The sequence below is a fragment of the Astyanax mexicanus genome, chromosome 3 (assembly GCF_023375975.1).
Source record: "Astyanax mexicanus isolate ESR-SI-001 chromosome 3, AstMex3_surface, whole genome shotgun sequence".
Classification (NCBI taxonomy): domain Eukaryota; kingdom Metazoa; phylum Chordata; class Actinopteri; order Characiformes; family Acestrorhamphidae; genus Astyanax; species Astyanax mexicanus.
Genome location: NC_064410.1, coordinates 22,161,828 through 22,179,127, shown reverse-complemented (window position 1 = coordinate 22,179,127; position 17,300 = coordinate 22,161,828). Strand labels below are relative to the sequence as shown.

The 17,300-nt window shown below is 35.9% G+C and overlaps 3 protein-coding genes across 4 annotated transcripts; 1 reads left to right on the top strand and 2 right to left on the bottom strand.

Moving 5' to 3' along the window:
• Positions 1-2,395: 2,395 nt before the first annotated feature.
• psmb8a (proteasome 20S subunit beta 8A) lies at positions 2,396-7,050 on the bottom strand. Of its 2 annotated transcripts, none has more exons than XM_007253075.3 (7): positions 6,956-7,050; positions 6,487-6,633; positions 4,950-5,091; positions 4,689-4,800; positions 3,180-3,309; positions 2,831-3,035; positions 2,396-2,601 (listed from the first exon to the last, which is right to left on the bottom strand). In XM_007253075.3, exons 2-7 carry the CDS (start codon positions 6,625-6,627, stop codon positions 2,513-2,515), a joined length of 819 nt encoding a protein of 272 aa, XP_007253137.2. In that variant the 5' UTR covers positions 6,628-6,633; positions 6,956-7,050; the 3' UTR covers positions 2,396-2,512. The 2 variants fall into 2 exon arrangements, with proteins under 2 accessions (XP_007253137.2, XP_007253138.2); XM_007253076.4 differs by having other exon boundaries at positions 6,960-7,021.
• A 1,012-nt stretch (positions 7,051-8,062) lies between these two features.
• On the bottom strand, positions 8,063-11,969 carry psmb13a (proteasome 20S subunit beta 13a). Its single transcript, XM_007253074.4, has 8 exons — positions 11,820-11,969; positions 10,319-10,412; positions 10,014-10,111; positions 9,681-9,821; positions 9,158-9,273; positions 9,010-9,068; positions 8,714-8,865; positions 8,063-8,283 (listed from the first exon to the last, which is right to left on the bottom strand). The coding sequence occupies exons 1-8, from the start codon at positions 11,879-11,881 to the stop codon at positions 8,172-8,174; spliced, it is 834 nt and encodes a 277-aa protein (XP_007253136.1). The 5' UTR covers positions 11,882-11,969; the 3' UTR covers positions 8,063-8,171.
• A 56-nt stretch (positions 11,970-12,025) lies between these two features.
• On the top strand, positions 12,026-16,739 carry psmb12 (proteasome 20S subunit beta 12). The gene is made up of 6 exons (XM_007253073.4): positions 12,026-12,168; positions 14,078-14,148; positions 14,268-14,399; positions 15,416-15,545; positions 15,892-16,036; positions 16,477-16,739. Exons 1-6 carry the CDS (start codon positions 12,124-12,126, stop codon positions 16,602-16,604), a joined length of 651 nt encoding a protein of 216 aa, XP_007253135.1. The 5' UTR covers positions 12,026-12,123; the 3' UTR covers positions 16,605-16,739.
• The last annotated feature ends 561 nt before the right edge of the window (positions 16,740-17,300 follow it).

The following is a 17,300-nucleotide window of genomic DNA, read 5'->3' as shown; positions in this document are numbered from 1 at the left end:
AAAAAGTCTCAAAAATATCTGAGCCAGGTTTGGACATTTTAATGTTATTATTTTAATTTTAAGTTTTTTTGTAGGGTGTTTTAGCAAATACATACTACCTTCAAACAGGCCATGGAAATTGTTTTTGTTCATAATGTGTTCATAAACGTAAAAATCCATCCCAGGGTTTCGTACCGACTGCATGTGCGGCTCTGTGTAAAGCGCAGCTGCAGCAGAGCCGCCCAGGCAGTTGGCAGGAAACCCTGTGATGGATTTTTACGTTCTGGAGCTGGTTTACCCACCCTTAATCTTCATATTTCTCTTTTCAAAAGCAGCATGTGGTTTTATTAAACACAGGGTGGCGCTGCAGGACAGTCGTTTCCACAGACCCTGAACTTCACCACTAGGGGCAGATCATAAACTGACCTTATTTCACCCTGTTCTCACCAATCATGTGATTTCTCAACAGCTCCTGCTCAAACAAAGCCTTTGCCTCATTAGTGATTTTTCTTTTATTTTTAGATGGGGATATATTTAGATGTATTTTTATATTGATGTATTTTATCCAGAAAATTTCAAATTTCAAATTTCAAAATCCATTTGATTATCAGTATTTAGTTTTTAGGGCAATTATTATCTAAGAAAAATAAGATAAAAGATAAAATAAAGAATAAAATAGATAAATGGGCTGTGTTGAGGTCAGTAAAACTGCTACATCTGTATGTACAGCTCTTTAAGAAAAAAAAGAGACCAGTTTAGTTTCTGAATTAGTTTCTTTGATTTTGCTATTTATATGTATATGTTTGAATAAAATGAACATTGTTGTTTTATTCTGTGAACTACTGACATCATTTCTCCCAAATTCCAAATAAAAATATTGTCATTTAGAATATTTATTATTATCAGTTTTCTTGCATCTTGGCATGTTCTCCTCCACCAGTCTTACACATTGTTATTAGATAACTTTATGCCACTCCTGGTGCAAAGAATTAAGCAGTTCAGCTTGGTTTGATGGCTTGTGATCATCCATCTTTCTCTTGATTATATTCCAGAGGTTTTCAATTTGGTAAAATCAAAGAAACTCATAATTTGTAAGTGGTCTCTTATTTTCTTTCCAGAGCTGTAAATAAGAATGTGGGGGCTGACTTACTTAATTGGGGTACGCTGTAGGGTTCACTGCTTATTCTAGTAGGGGGGTGAGGTCAGTCCTAAAAAGGAAATTTTGTTGTACACTATGTTTAATGTTAACAAGTATTGTCACAAGGCCTATAACTCTGCTGATTTAATGTTATTACGTTTACCTTCCTCAGTGGGTCAGCACCTATGGAGTTCTATGATCTTGTGGCCTGGGCTCTAATACTTTCCTATACTGCTTTAAGTCAGGGAGTGTCCTTTTAATATGTTTTGTTTTCCTTAATCAATCTTTTTGTTTTGCATTTTCACTGGGTTTAAATAAATGATCACTGTTTGAACGGACTCATGTGGCATCAGCGTGGTACCTCCATCCACTACATCCTACTCAGCTATACTACCTGGTGACATTGTGTCTCCCTGGGAGTTCGACGAGCATCGTCACATAGACATGCATATAAATAAGAAAAGTAGGGGAAAAGGAGCTAAAAGAAAAAGAAAAAGTGCAGCAACATGAGTATTAGTGTGAGAAGAGTGAATAAGGCACTTTTCCTGTAGCAGCATGGATAAGTATGAATGAACAGCAGTAACATCAGTTGCGGTTTCAAATTTAGGGTATTCGGGTGATGCCCCACCACAGGGCGAGAAGGAGGAAAAAGTTTCCAGCACATTTAACCAGTGTTAAACTTTCAGTGACTGTTCCTAGTCAACCAGTCCGGCCTCTAATTATCTTAGACCAACTCCCACACTTTAAACCCATACTTGTTTGAACTCAAATTATCTGTTTTACATAAAATTGGATATTTCTAAACAATCCTCAACTATTTTGAGATAGTTGAACATTTGTGGGCTCCACTGGCTTCTGTCACAATCTACACCCACACAAGCTAACCTAAGTTTTCATTACCCAATACCTAAATTGTTTAAGGCTGAGGTAATGCTACATGAACAAAAAATAAACTAATTGTTTTATGCAAAGTTTTAAGATTTGTTTTGTAAGAAAATTATATGTAGCATACATAATCAGATACTGTATGAATTTTGCTATTGAATAATGTGTAGCATATGTTGTGTAGTACAACCTCCGGATAATTGTTGACAATTGCTAATTTTAGAATGATCAGCAACACTTATAGCTTACATTAGCAACATCATATCTCACATCAGATAATGCATTATAAATTATTTTTAAAAGAACCTGTTTTGGGGTAAATTGAGATAATCCTTTATTAATCCCACAGGACAAATCAGAACTGACACTTTTGACCCAAAAAAGAAATACAACTTTGTTTAGTGTTCAGTTAAAAAAACTTTATTTAAAAATGATTTCTGACTTAATTTGGCCCATTTACAGAGCAATGACAATGTTTCTACATCAGACTAAATAAGAACTGATCTGGAATCAGAACATTCCTTTTCTGTAGCGGTGGATTAGCTCAGACACATCCTCCTTGCATACCTTGATCCAGCCATCCTCCTGCATATGATAGACTACAAAGACATAAAAGAAAAAACAGATATCACAAATCTGCATATAAACATGGATTTGATGAAAAGTCTGTAGTGTTTATTGCATAATTTGTATGGTTTCATCATGCTGAAACAAATTGTAATCTACTGTAAACATAATTCACTACTTTGAATGTAGTATTGTGTATTATGTATTGTGTGTATTATGAGTATGAGTATTATGAGTGCATTATGAGTAAAAATGACTTACGGTTGACCACTCCACCAGAGTAGGCATCTCTGTGAGTGGCGTGGGCAATGCCACGTCGGCCCAGCTCATACGCCTCTTCTACAGTCAAATCTTCACGGTAGCCAGCATCCACTACACCGTACGCATAGCTGTTCCCACAGCCCGTGGAAAACATCCAACCTGAGAGACGTGTACCTTCGGAATCAACATAATACAAACCTGGACCCTGAATGTCAAAAGCAAGGGCAAAAGGATCAGTGGCAGGTCAACTCAGTACGAATCATGACATCATTTAAAAATATCTCATAGATGTATATATTGCTCATCAATAAAAATAAAATCTCAAAAATATACACATATAATGCTGTACCTTCTTGTCCCAGCCACAGATCATACTACCCATGGAGAGGCCCATCCCTCGATAACCTATCATCATGTTGGACAGCAGCTTGGATGCTGCAGACACAGAGATCCTTTGACCATTGCGTAGCTGGTAAAGCCTGAAGACACAAACAAAACACAAAACACTCACACATAATGCAACACTTATGCTTTGGTCATTTATGTTGGAGTAAAAAATGTGTTTTTATTAGCTATACTGGTAATTTTTCAATTTAAATTAATCGTAAGTAAAATTTACTTGACATATTTAGTTCAAATACACTTTACCGATATCTTAATTATTTATTAGTAATTTGTTAGCGTCTCATATCTATTTGCTTTCCATTATTGGACATTTCACCTTATTTCTATGTCAAAATAAAACAGTGTTAATAAAGTGCTATGGAAAAGTAAAGTATTCTTTTTTTTATTTGTCAGACTGAAATGTTTCCTTTTATCCAACTAAACCAACTAATTAAACACACAATAAGGGTTTTAAATCATATCACCCATATTTAAAATAAATCGTCCCCATAAAAATACATCTAACATCTGGTTGTGACACTCTTGGCAGTAATAACTGCAATCAAATGTTTGCAATCACTTATGTTGAGGAATTTCAGTTTGCTTGTCTTTGCAATATTGTTTTTATTCAACTACACTGGTGAGTTTTCAGGCACGATGTGTCCATTTAAGACTTGGCCATTCCTACACCGTAATTCTTTTTTTGGGCCATAGACTTGCTTGTATGCTTTGAATCATTGTCCTTTTGCATAACCCATCTTTGCTTAAGCAAATCACAATCTGACTATTGGTATTATGTTCTTATGCAGAGTTAGCTTTCCACCAGATTTATCAAGATCCATGTCTTACAAAACATTCTACCACCACAGAATATTATCCCACAGATCCTAAAATTGTGTACGTTGATAGTAACTGAGGCACAAAATGACTGCAGATCCTTAAGATGTTTTTGTAGGCAATGCACACATGCTGAATTTGTTTAACAGGCTGCCCACTAAATTAAAAGTTTCACCACTGTTCAGAATTTTCTCCATTCATGGATAATGACTCCCAAAGACCTAGTTTAAGACTTAGCTTTGTAACACTTCCCCGACTGGCAGACTGTATACATTCTGGGAATGTTTACATCTGTATTTGCATTCGAACACTGTCATTAAATTGTACCTGGGTGTGGTTAGGGAAATTGAACCCAACTATCAACTGAATGTGGTTAATTGAATGATTTAGTTGATATAAGGAATAACTTTTTTTGCATGAAAATTAGCACCATAGCATGTTTAATGCACTTTATCTTATGTAAAGAAAAAGATTTTCCTTTTGGGTGCATAGATGCATCTGCTGAGTTGAGATGACTGGCAAAATTTCCTGACATGGCAACAAATGCACACACATGCGCACACATACACACACACAGTTGATGGTAACTTTATATGTGCACTCCCTCCATCCTCAAACGATTCAAGTTCGAACAAACCTGCACTCTTTAGCCAGGAGTCTTTCCCAGTACTGACAGTCTGCTGCACTGCCGGACATGGTACCCAGCAGGTAAGGGTTGATCTCAATCACCTTATTTGCTTCCTTTGTGTCTATTAGAAACAAAACATATAGGATGGTATAAAAATTACACGACTGGGTGTGGTATTGTAATTTACAATTATGCTATAACTTTTTAATTCTGTGAATATGTGATTTACTTTGTGTAACTTGTGAAGTAAAGTGATGTGAGTATACTTACCTATGTAGTTACCAGCTGAAGCCCTAGAGTCAACTGCCACGATGACGCCATGGCGAAACTTGAAAGCCAGTGTGGTGGTGCCATGGTTCATGTCAATTGATATGCCATCCTCACAGCTGCATGACTGTAGAAAGGTTGATGGCTGAAAAAACACAAGATGATTTTAGAGCCTGTTCAAACATTTTTGATTTATACCACTTACAATTATTATTATTATAGTAACACTGTGTACTTTAAAGTCAGTGAGCAGCTTAAAATATCCATGTTGGGTCTGTATGGGTACCCCAACTGGGAACCAACAAAGGTTTTGTCTACGGCTTCCATGTTGGCACCGCATATGAATGTCAATCGTGTGGCACGGCCCCAACAAGAGTTAGTGATAGGACCATGATAACAGGTTCCTTTTGGGAAGACCAACCGGGTGCCAGTAACAACACATGTAGGCTACAAACCCACTCGGAGCCCATGCCCACCCCAAAATTATCTAGACCACATTCCATCTATGGGAACCCAATTAGGGTCAGTAATGGGACCAGGAGGGGTTACGTGTTAAAAAGATCCAGCTCAAGACCAGCTTGCCATCTGGTCAGTGTACTGTTTAGCACACTGAGTTAAACTTAGTTTAATTTTCTGACTGTATCAAGCTAAATTCAAAAACAGAAAATTGTGTAAAAAAAACGTAATCTTTATTTTATCCATTCAGAGTGAAGAAGAAATGGATTTTCATTCAATTTTTTTATCATATTGTTTTTTATTTCAGCCTTTGGCAAAATAATTTCAAGAGACATTAAAAAGTGAATCTTCTCTTGATTTTCAGATTTGTCCATTTTTGTATCTTGTAACACAAATTTGGGGGTATTCTTGCAAAATACAAAAATGGAACAATCAGAAAATAAATAAAAGATCCTTTTTTATTTTTCCTGAAAATCCAATTGTGAGGTGCAGAAATGAAAAACCTAAAATTGGGAACAATGGATGAAAACTTATTTCTTGTACACTGCACTACATAAAAAACAAGTTTTACGTACAATTTTCTATGTTTTGCATTTAGCCTTTACAGTCTGAAAAATAAATGAATAAACATTACACTGATATCATTACACTTACCCTATCTCTTGACTAGCATAGAGTTTTTATACTGGATGACCAGCTGGTCTTGAGCTGGATTTTTAACAGGGTAAATTATAGGCTCCATCTGAGTTGTGCACTGCACATGGGGCCTAGATCAGAGCCTTGTGGGATTAAGGTGGGCTGTAATGATGAGGCACATTTTGGAAGCCAAACTGGGTCCCAGACAGTAACAACATGTGTAGACTACAAATTCAATCAGAGCCCATGCCCACCTGAATCCCACCTAGACCACACTCCATCCATGTGACTAGTCCCACATGAGCACTTCAACTGTAACGTATTCTAAGTAAGCTATAGTTTAATCGTACTTGTACTTGTACAGGGATGCATGTAGATACGCAGTTGAGGGTGAATTAATCAGGCCACTGGCCGATCATCCATCAGTTATTTATTACACATTACTTACGTCAACTCCAACAGGAACGGCAAATTCTTGTGATTTCACCCCGAAAGAGTAATGATTCGGTCCGTCCACGAAGTGAGCTTGCCTCGAAAACAGTCCAAATCCGGATACGGACGAATATCCACTAACTTCTGCTAGAGCCATGCTGTTCTGTTTAAAACAGCAGACGGTATTATTAGTTATTAGTGTTTCCTGAAACAAGCTTTAGCCCCGAAAAGAGAAAAGCAGATTTTCACCGGGTGAAATGTGAGCAATCACAGGAAGACAACGTATCTGTAGCTGAAACCGAAAGTTTCAGGGATGCTGTTTTTTTAGTTTCGATTTTAGCCGATTTTTCCTGCTTTAACAAACATTTTTAAAGGTTTTCTGAAAATTATATAATTTTACACACTCTCATGTTTACTCGCTTTATACGTTTTTCACTTTAACGTTAAAAAAAATAATTTTTATACGGAAAAGAAAAGACACGCACCTACCTGACGAGTTCCCCACAGCCGGCTGACCAATAGGAGCGCTCGTCTGTGCGCGTCATCAGTTCACAGGGAGAAAGCTCGTCTACAGGTTGCGCTGCAGCAGATTAACTGTAGTTTATTAAAGTGTCAGCTCATGTAGCCTGCTAGCCTGCCTGCTCAAATTGTATACCTTTCTTATCTTTTAATCTATTCTTATTCAGTTATACACTAGCAATTATTTTATGAAACACTCATGTGACACAAATGATACAATGCAAGTAAAACTAGTTTATACTATACTGAAACTGTGGTGTGATTTTAAACGATTCAGTGAAAATATGCAGGTAAATTAAATTGACTTATATTTAAACAATTAGTAAAATAGTATATGAATAAAGTGTAGAATTTTTATGTTTATTGGGTTTTTGAGTGTTTTTCAGAACTTTTTGAAAAGTTTTCCATTCTTCTGTAATAATCTTATAAATAATCTTAGGTTATTTATTAAAACAAAGGAAGTGTAAATTAATATGTGATGCTAAAACGATAGCTAATCCCTATATGCCCAATTTAAAACCTCTGAAATATAGTAATGATTTATTACAAAATTTATATTGACAACACATAAACCGTGTACTTGAATTAAAGTGGTAATACTCAAGGGTAAAATGTTATTTCAGTAAAAGCAAAAGTCCTCAATTCATACCCCCCACTTTTTACCTTTTTACCATTTTTCACAGATGTTGCGCTCCCCGGTATGCGTGTGATGGATAGCTAGGTGTCCAACAGGTTAAAACAAGTGCAAAACATACAGTGTACTCTGATTGGTGTGCTTCCTTTAAGTTTGTTTTAAAATCTAATGTTTTTATGCACACATAAGCCTGTAGTGTAATGACAGACTTTACATAATGGAGTAAAAAGTAAAATATCTGGGTTTAAAATGAAGTAGAGGTAAAGTAAAAAGTTACCCAAGGTAGAGATGTTTCAGTAAATTCACACATATTTTTTTAAACAGTAACTGATTACATTTACTTTGGTATTGTACACCACTCATAATGTCAGCTTGCAATAAACACAAACATGGTTGTATTTTTCCTTTAACCATGAAAACAAAACAGAACATACACAAGTCTAATTTGGTCATTTATTTATTATCATATTCACAACTAACTGAAAATGTGATTTTTGTGCTTTCTGACACCAGTTTATTTTCAAAAACAGAGGGCACAGGAGTTTGGCTCAGGATGTTTCCATTGTTTGAACATTCTCATGCACAAGCTCCAGCTCCAAGCGAACCACCTTCTCTGTCAAAACAGGAGTTGTACCTGGTTTATACTTATATTTTTCCTGTCTGGGAGAGAGAGAGGAACAAACAAAAAGGAAATATTACCCACTCAAGTACTCAGATTTTTTCTAATAATTGATTAGCTCTAGGCAGGACTTTTTTAAGACCCTTATTCAGTGTAGTCCATATTAAGCCTTCAGACGATCACATAACACAATAAAAAAAGAGAATTATTGTCAACAAACTGCTAAAGTGCAGGGTGATTACACTTTGTACAGCTGTTTGCCTGTGCATAATACAGTAATACTGAATAGTCCAATAAGGTACTGCTAGCATATTAACTAATATACCTATAAAATTGACTAAAATCTTTGAAAGGTCAGATTTGACATGTCCACAAAACTTAAAAAAATCTTATACGTGTCACAATAAGGCAAAAAAAGGTCACTTCAGCGTAATAATGTGATCATAACCTGACTGAAATGTCCTTTTTTACCTCTTGTTCGTGTATTCAGATTCCTTATAGGGTCTTATGTAGTCCACCCCTTCCCTGGTGATGACACAGATGTCAATGTTGTTTCCTGAACCCAGGTCACTCATGATGCCTGCATGGATGGCATCGCGCACTAAAAACTTGGCCTCCTCAAGCTAGAAAACAGGATGAAACAATGTGAGAGTTGGTTCATTTTAAGCCAGTACAGTGTTATAAATACCTTTTATTACTAAGGTTGTCTGTGACTGAAGTAAATTGAACATAAGGAAGAATCAGATTATTTTAAAACAGCCAAGTACCTCCAGACTGGGTTTGAACCTGTCTTCCAGAACACCCATAGCAGCTAAATCTCCAGATCCTAAACACAACCATTGATTGAATTAGCAAATAACTGCAGTATCATTAAATTACATGTTTGAATGTGACTTCTGGATGTCATAAACTTACCCATTGCAATAAATGGAACCTTGGTCATGCTTCCAAAAGGCCCCACATTGTAGATGTGACTCCCAGTGCAGTCGACCCCTCCCAAAATGAGATTCGCTCCAATCCCACCTCGATACCTGATATATGACATCAACATTAAAGTAAACAAAAAAGCAACAATAAATGTCAGTTTTTATCACTTTATCACTTGCATTAACATACATTTTATTGGTTGGACCACATGCAGATTTTAATTGATCGCAAGAGAAGCCACAGCCAGAATGTGATATGAACGAATGACCAAGTCACATTTGGAGAGAGGGATCTTAACCACATTAAAAACAGGTGTAAATGGAATGTGTTCCACAAACAAATTTATAAAGATTGTTTGCTGCATCTCATATTTTTTTAGAAACTACAGCAGATGCAAGACATTACATTCTCATCCACCAAATAATTTCATGACTAGAGAATCCCCCTTTGTAAAAGGGCACTGAAAGTAAAATCAGATCTCAAAAAGTGAAAATGGAATGTGCTTGTCAACCTGAAGAGCATATCCTGTATGATGTTAGCTGCCATGACCACTCTAGGATTTCTGCCACTGTTCAAGGAGAAAATGGTGAGGTTGGATGACAGCATGTCTGTAGTTTTTTCTGTGTCTGCAGCAGTCCCTGCTCCACAGCAGCTAAACACATAAAAAAACAGACAGTTGCAACCTCTTATATTTTTCTGTATGAAATCTGAGTAGTGTACACAATCAGTCAGAAGGTTTAAAAACAATTAGATAATTTTATGATACACCACTCTTTCTAACATTAAATTATGAGTAATATTGAGGAAAAATGTTATGTTTTTTACAAGTGGAGGTGCCACTTACTATATGTTTGGAGCAATGTAGTGAATTTTGGCACACATTTTGTCAGCGACTACTTCACTGGAAGTGGCCCTTGTGTCTGCTCCCAGTACCACACCATCCTACATACATAGATAGATAGATAGATAGATAGATAGATAGATAGATAGATAGATAGATAGATAGATAGATAGATAGATAGATAGATAGATAGATAGATAGATAGATAGATAGATAGATAGATAGATAGAAACCAATATTAAACATCACATATAAAGAATATGATTTGAATAATCCTACATTTTGAACTCTCTTCTGATGTTTCATACCTTATACACCACTCCTGCAATTGTGGTTCCAGTCTTCATGGGTTTAGGTGTCTTTGTCTTCTGTTCTCCAAGCACATTGTTCAATAAAACATTTCTGAAAGACAAAGGCAAATGATAAGGTAGCTGACAATCCTAAGACATTATGTCATGGTGTTGCTTACAGGCTACGAAAAAACACACTTTTGATTATTGAATTGTGCTTTTAATGTTTTTTTTTATTGTTGTGGCTATGTTTTCTTTATCTTCTTACTAAAAGAGCTTTCTTTGATTTATTGCTTCTGGGCAACATTATACAGATACATAACGAGGCAATCATGTTGAAACAGTGGTTCCTAATTTTTTGATGGTTAGATCACCACTGTCAAAATGTAGTTTTTTTTCTAAACAAATATGAAAATCAAGCTATAGAGGGATAATGTATAGCAAGCTGTTGTAGGATAAAGAACCATTTACTATCATTTAGGACAAAAATGGGATGTATAGGTGTATGGTGTTAAGGTGAGTAAACATGAACAGGTCCCCTGTCAGGTGCTCCTCTAATGAAGAAGTGCTCAGAATTAAATGGGGCACTTTAGTTTCTGAATCAGTTTTCTCTGAGTTTGCTATTTATAGGTAAAAACTATGGACAACATTTCTCCCAAATTCCAAATAAAATATTGTCATTTAGAGCATGTATTTGCAGAACATGATAAATGGCTAAAATAAAGAGGATACAGAGCTTTCAGACCTCAAATAATGCAAAGAACACAAGTTCATATTCATAAAGTTTTAAGAGTTCAGAAATCAATATTTGGTGAAATAACACTGTTTTTTAAATGCAGTTTCACACTTTCACACTGCTTTTGGATAACTTTGTGCCACTCCTGGTACAAAAAAAATCAAGCAGTTCAGCTTGGTTTGACGGCTGTGATCATCCATCTTCCTCCTGATTGTTTTCCAGAGGGTTTCAATTTGGTAAAATCAAAGAAACTCCTAATTTTTAAGAGGTCTCTTATTTAGGGCTGTATGTGTTCAATTTTAGTCCCTGCTAGAATTTTCCGACAGCAGGGAGTTTAATACACAGACATCTGTAATCTGGCGATGAATTAGGACTCAGTAGTTTGAGTTTAAGGCTAAAACTGCTTGCTATATGAGCGCGGCTGCAGATCGTGTCACGGCAGGTCACGGCGTATCTCTCTCCTCAGAGCGATGCGATGCTTCCTCAAACGAAAATAAAAGATTTCACCGTATTATGTTTCAGAAGCAGCTAATATAACAAACTTCCTCGTTTGTTGTGAAAACTTCATGTGAAGCGAAATATATGAGGTTAAATAACGCGTTTTTGTCGAATTAAAAAATTAAAATACGTATTAAAATACTTTCGCTTTTGGTGAGAGTGTAGCTCTCAGTACACACACTCTACTCTAAAAAATATATGTAAATAAATATACATATCTAAAGTTACTGCGCATTTGGCATTGAAATCATTGATTCGAGTTCTAGTAAACTGAATTAAACTTACCGGGTCGAGTTCTCGAAACTGAACCCAGACTGAGGCGCTTCGAACACGTACGGGTGAGCCATGTCCGCGGAGAGAAACCGGGCTACGGGCAGCTCGCTGTGTCTCACAGGCAGCAGGAGGACTGTGTGAGGTTGACTCGCTGTAATTGCGCATGCGCGACCAGCGGTGGCGCTGTTTATCTAACCGTGAGGGAGCGCATGTTTCAGGAATTGTTACTTTATTAATGGAGTAAAGAGAACCGTCCTGCTGCTGCTGCTGCTGAAGCTCGATCAGTCCGACCACCTTTAGACACAAGCGTTCAGCGATGGACAGACCCCCGAACCCTCAGAATACTGGAGTCAGCACAGGTGTAAGTACAGCTCAGTGAGACCTATAAACAGCGCCTACAGCTCAGATATGTGATTAACAGTCAGAGAATACGTACGGGTTTATCCGGGTGAAGCTACAGGCTAATCAGGGTAAACGCTTCAAATAACAAAAAGGATCAAGTAAAAATAAAACAAAACAGTCGATATCTTAACATTAAGGGAAATTCTTAATATGTTTTATTTGTTTAAGGGGTGAATTAGCAATAAGCTGCGAACCGTGTTCAGAGTTACTTTCACTTTCATCCTTCACCACTTTTTGAGTTCTGTATTCAGAAGGCCAAACGACTGTGATTAGAAAGCTATAGGCTTTATAGGTTATATCATCATCGTGGGGGATGAGGGAAAACAATGGGATGCAGGGCATGATTAATTTGTTATCAACTTACTTTCCAGCATTAAACAGTTATACTCTTATTGTCCAAAAAAACGAATTAATGCATTAAATATTAGAAATATATACTAAACTAAGTTAATAGTAACTTTTTGCTGTTTGTTTCTTTTTTCCCATCAAGATTCATGCCAGTCTCAGTATATTGGCTAGGACAGCTCTGAAAAAATATAAATAAGAGACCATTTAAAAATGATGAGTTTCTTTGATTTTACCAAATAATAATAAAAAAAACTCTGGAATAAATGAAAAAGGATGATGGAGGACCACAAGTCATCAAACCAAGCTGAACTGCTTGAATTTTTGCACCAGGAATTGCATTAAGTTATGCAAAAGCAGTGTGTAAAACTGGTGGAGGAGCACATGCCAAGATGCATGAAAACTGTGATTAAAATCAGGGTTATTCCATCATATATTGGTTTCTGAACTCTTAAAATGTTATGAATATGAACTTGTTTTCTTTGCATTATTTGCGGTCTGAAACCTCTGCGTCCTTTTTGTTATTTCAGCCATTTCTCATTTTCTGCAAATAAATTCTCTAAATTACAAAAGTTTTATTTGGAATTTGGGAGAAAGGAAGTTTCAGGAAGATTCAGACACTGAAGTGGTCTCCTATTTTTTTCCAGAGCTGTATACTGCATCAGGATAATTTGAAGCTAATATCTTAAAATAGTACTTAATGATTTTACTTAATAGTGTAAAACATTTTGCAATGTTTTGGAATAAAGAAGTATGTTCGCTGAGTTACTTCAGGAGGAGAAGATGTTTCCTTACAGACATCATGCATAATATGCGATTGTAAATTATTTATTAGTCACCTTTTAATTGATCTTTGTATAATTAATAAACTCTGTGCCCATTACTGTTGGTTTTCTGTAATCTGTAATGTGGTAACAAAAATAGAATTAAATAAATTTGTAATGTTCGTAAAGTGTTAAGCTAAATGAACTGATTGGGTGTTTATTACTGTTCTTCAATATTTAAAATGTCACATTTTAATGATGAAAATCATAAAAGAACTCTAGTAGAATGTGATATTTTTGGGAGATTCCACAGCATTCCTTGCCTGTAATCCCAGACAGCACAACTAGCCTTGCTCTCTCTGGGTGGGTAGGATGGATCACCCTTTTACCTATAACTCATCAAAATACTAACCAGTGCCAGTGTGTGTTAGCTGATGAAACTGGCGTTTAGTGGCAGTTAATGCTCTTCCTCATACATGTTCAGCTGTCCAGTGACATTGTATTATTAGTGGCGGTTTAAAAAAAAGTGTTTTGATTGGCTAATTGTGTGAGGAAGTGCTTGCTTGCTTTAAGCCTTCCAGCACTGGTGGCATCATGTGATGAGGAAGTTTGATATGTCCGAAATTGGGGACAGAATTGTCATTAAATAAAAATATATATATATTATGTTCCAGCAATATACACAGTGTAATGCTTTGATCACTAGGGCAAAAGCAATATAGACCGTTGATTTAATACTTGCACTGCCTTGTTTAACAGACGACCATCCTTGCAGTGAAGTTTAATGGAGGAGTTATTATTGGTTCTGATTCCAGGGCCTCAATCGGTGGGTAAGTATCATAAAACTACTTATCTAACACAGTACTTCTACATACAACAATGAAGTGAATGAATGCATTTACTAACAAATACACATTTTACTCACTGTGCTTTATTTTTGATTCCATAGGTCGTATGTGTCAAATAAAATGATCAACAAGCTGATTCAGGTTCATGACAAAATATTCTGTTGCATTGCTGGATCATTGGCAGATGCACAAGCCGTTACAAAAATGGCCAAGTTTCAGCTATCTTTCCACAGGTATGCATGCTTACATTCTTAAACATTTAAAACACAAATTGTGCTCCCATTCAGATTATAGGGTTTGATAATCAAATGCCATTTAAGCACATTGTGACCTGTGGGTGTAAAGAGCAACTTGTTAAATAAAGCAAATTTGTAAGTGGTCTAGATTCTGAAATAGTACAAAAGTGAATGCAAGTTTTTAAACTTTAAAAAGCAACAGGTAAATATTAAAATTCTAAGTTTAAATGAAAAAATGTTTGGTCTGATATGACAACAGGAGGTTTTTCACTAGGACAGCCTACACCATCAGTGAAAGCAGTTATAAAAATCCTTGTTAGGGCGATGTAATTGGTAGTTGAGGGTGAGAAACTGAGGAGGGTGAGGTAGGTGGCATGATACCAATAAAGGAAAACATACAGTTGTAGCAAAAGCATATTCCTCTTTCTTTATTTACAGTGTGTAATTTGATTAATAGTCAATTCTCCCAATGATCTCCCAATCATTGGCCAAGATAAATAGTGAGGCCATAAACAATATGGCTTTAAAAAAGGCAGAGCAGCATTCTTAGTGGCCCTATTTTTAGTAGCAAACAGATAAAAAGGAGACCTTTTCCAAAGAACTACTTGTGCCTTTCACTGAAGCCCATTACACACCAGAAGTGGAGCGGCTTCTAATTTCACATTAGATGATACATACTATATATGCATCACAAGTTGTATTTTGTCTACAAAAACAGGCAAATAGCTTGTTGTTGTGTATCATTCATCAGTTCTGTTTTTACAAGTTCAGGGTTTTCTATAATGCTGCAGATATAATTTAAAATATATAGTTGGTTGCAAACATGTTAATTGGCCTATAGAAAGTACAGTCAGCATGAGTACTGCATTTTATGTTGTTTCTGCAAAGAAACCGATGGAATTATGTAGCTGATGAAATAGAATCAGAAGTCTAACTTTGCAATGGACATGTCTCCTATCAAAGTTATTAGTAATTATTTATAATTGTTTCTACTGTGATGTCATTCTGTTTAGCATACAGATGGAGGCTCCTCCCTTGGTGAAAGCTGCAGCATCTGTGCTGAAGGAACTGTGCTACAACAATAGGGAAGAGCTGCAGGCCGGTTTTATCACAGCGGGCTGGGACAGGAAAAGAGGGCCACAGGTATGATGCTGACTTATATATAACATGCAGGACATAACTGAGTTGACTGCTCTTAGTTGCAAAAGACAGTAACTAATGAAACCCTAAGAGGCTTAAAGAAGTCCGTTTAAATGTATGTTTAAAAAGTAATTAGCCGTAATGTTTTCCTCCCAATCAATTTGTATTACAATTAACAACATTTTACAAACTATGAGGTGGTAATCACAGTTTGCTCTAGGAGATTGATTTTAGTTGGTTTCCTGTAAAATTTCATAGGAAACCTCTAAAATGAAAGTTAACACTTTAATCTAATGACCACATGCTAGTTTTTATGTTTTGTTTTTGTTCATAATGTGTGTCTCTTTAGGTGTACACAGTGTCGATGGGAGGAATGCTGATTAGTCAACCTTTTACTATTGGCGGTTCTGGTAGTACCTTTATCTATGGCTATGCAGACGCTAAATTCAAACCTGACATGAGCCGAGAGGAGTGTCTTCAGTTCACTACAAATGGTAAAGTGGGATTTAAAAAAATCCAAATGGGAAATGATAACACATAACTCTTTACATTTAGAGTGTCTTATTCCCTCTAATAGAATAACTTATATATACATTAACTATCTACTAAAATCACCTAAGAGAGACACATAGGCAAACCACAGCACTTAATCCTGAGTGCATTAAACATTTATAATACATTTACTGCATTTGCTCTGTTATGATTTGTGAGTCATTTATATGTGATCATTTATTTTGTTACTTAATCAGACAGAATTATGTCTTTTATTTGTTCCAACATATCAATCTGTAAAGGTGTATTTAATTAATTAACCAAAAACGACATATAAAACCAACTAGTTAAATATATAATATGGCATTTTTTTATGCATGTTAATTATCTGTGAGAAAAGGCAAAACTAATTGGTTCATTTGAACTCTTTCTCTTTTCCCAGCTTTGACCCTGGCTATAGGCAGAGATAACGTGAGTGGGGGCGTGGTCCACATGGTGGTGATCACTGAGGATGGAGTGGAACATGTGGTTGTTCCTGGTGATAAACTGCCCAAGTTCCATGATGAATAGAATATACTGTAGTAGGACATAAGCAATCAACTGTAACATTAGCACCCAATCTGTGATTGGATTAAAGCTCCTGAATGGACTATGTAATTCTCATGTTTGGAAATGTGCATTCATTAAACATAATTGGTTTGTTCATTTTTTTATTGGTTTGTTTAGATTAAATAATCTTGTCATTTTGCTTACTGAAATATCTGTATAAAATTGAGTTGTATTGTGTTACCTCAAAATGGCAACCCAAAAAACAGCATCCTATGAATTCCATGAAATCGATTCTACAAATGAAGTGACTGCTTTGTCTGACACCAAGTACTATCACAAATATTCCATAGTTCTTCACTTGAGATTGTAAATGAGTGTGTAAAACCCATAACATATTTAAACAATTTAAATTCTCATTGAACCTTTTTTCTGTGGATGGGACAGTTTTAGGTAGCTTTGGACAGCATATGTCTTTTTTCTTTCACTGCATAATTTAATCATATGTTGTCTATCATAGTCACACAGTCCCCAATTTCCAAACGGGTTCACTTAAATTGTTCCCACAAATTTAAATGCAGATGCTTCTTTAGTTGTTTTCCTTTAAAACTACTACCTGCTGAGTAGTCTTTAGATAAAATGATATGTCTTTCTAACTTAAGTATGTAATAAAACTGAATACTGTCTGCAGCCAGCATTCTCATGTGGGGCTCATATGGA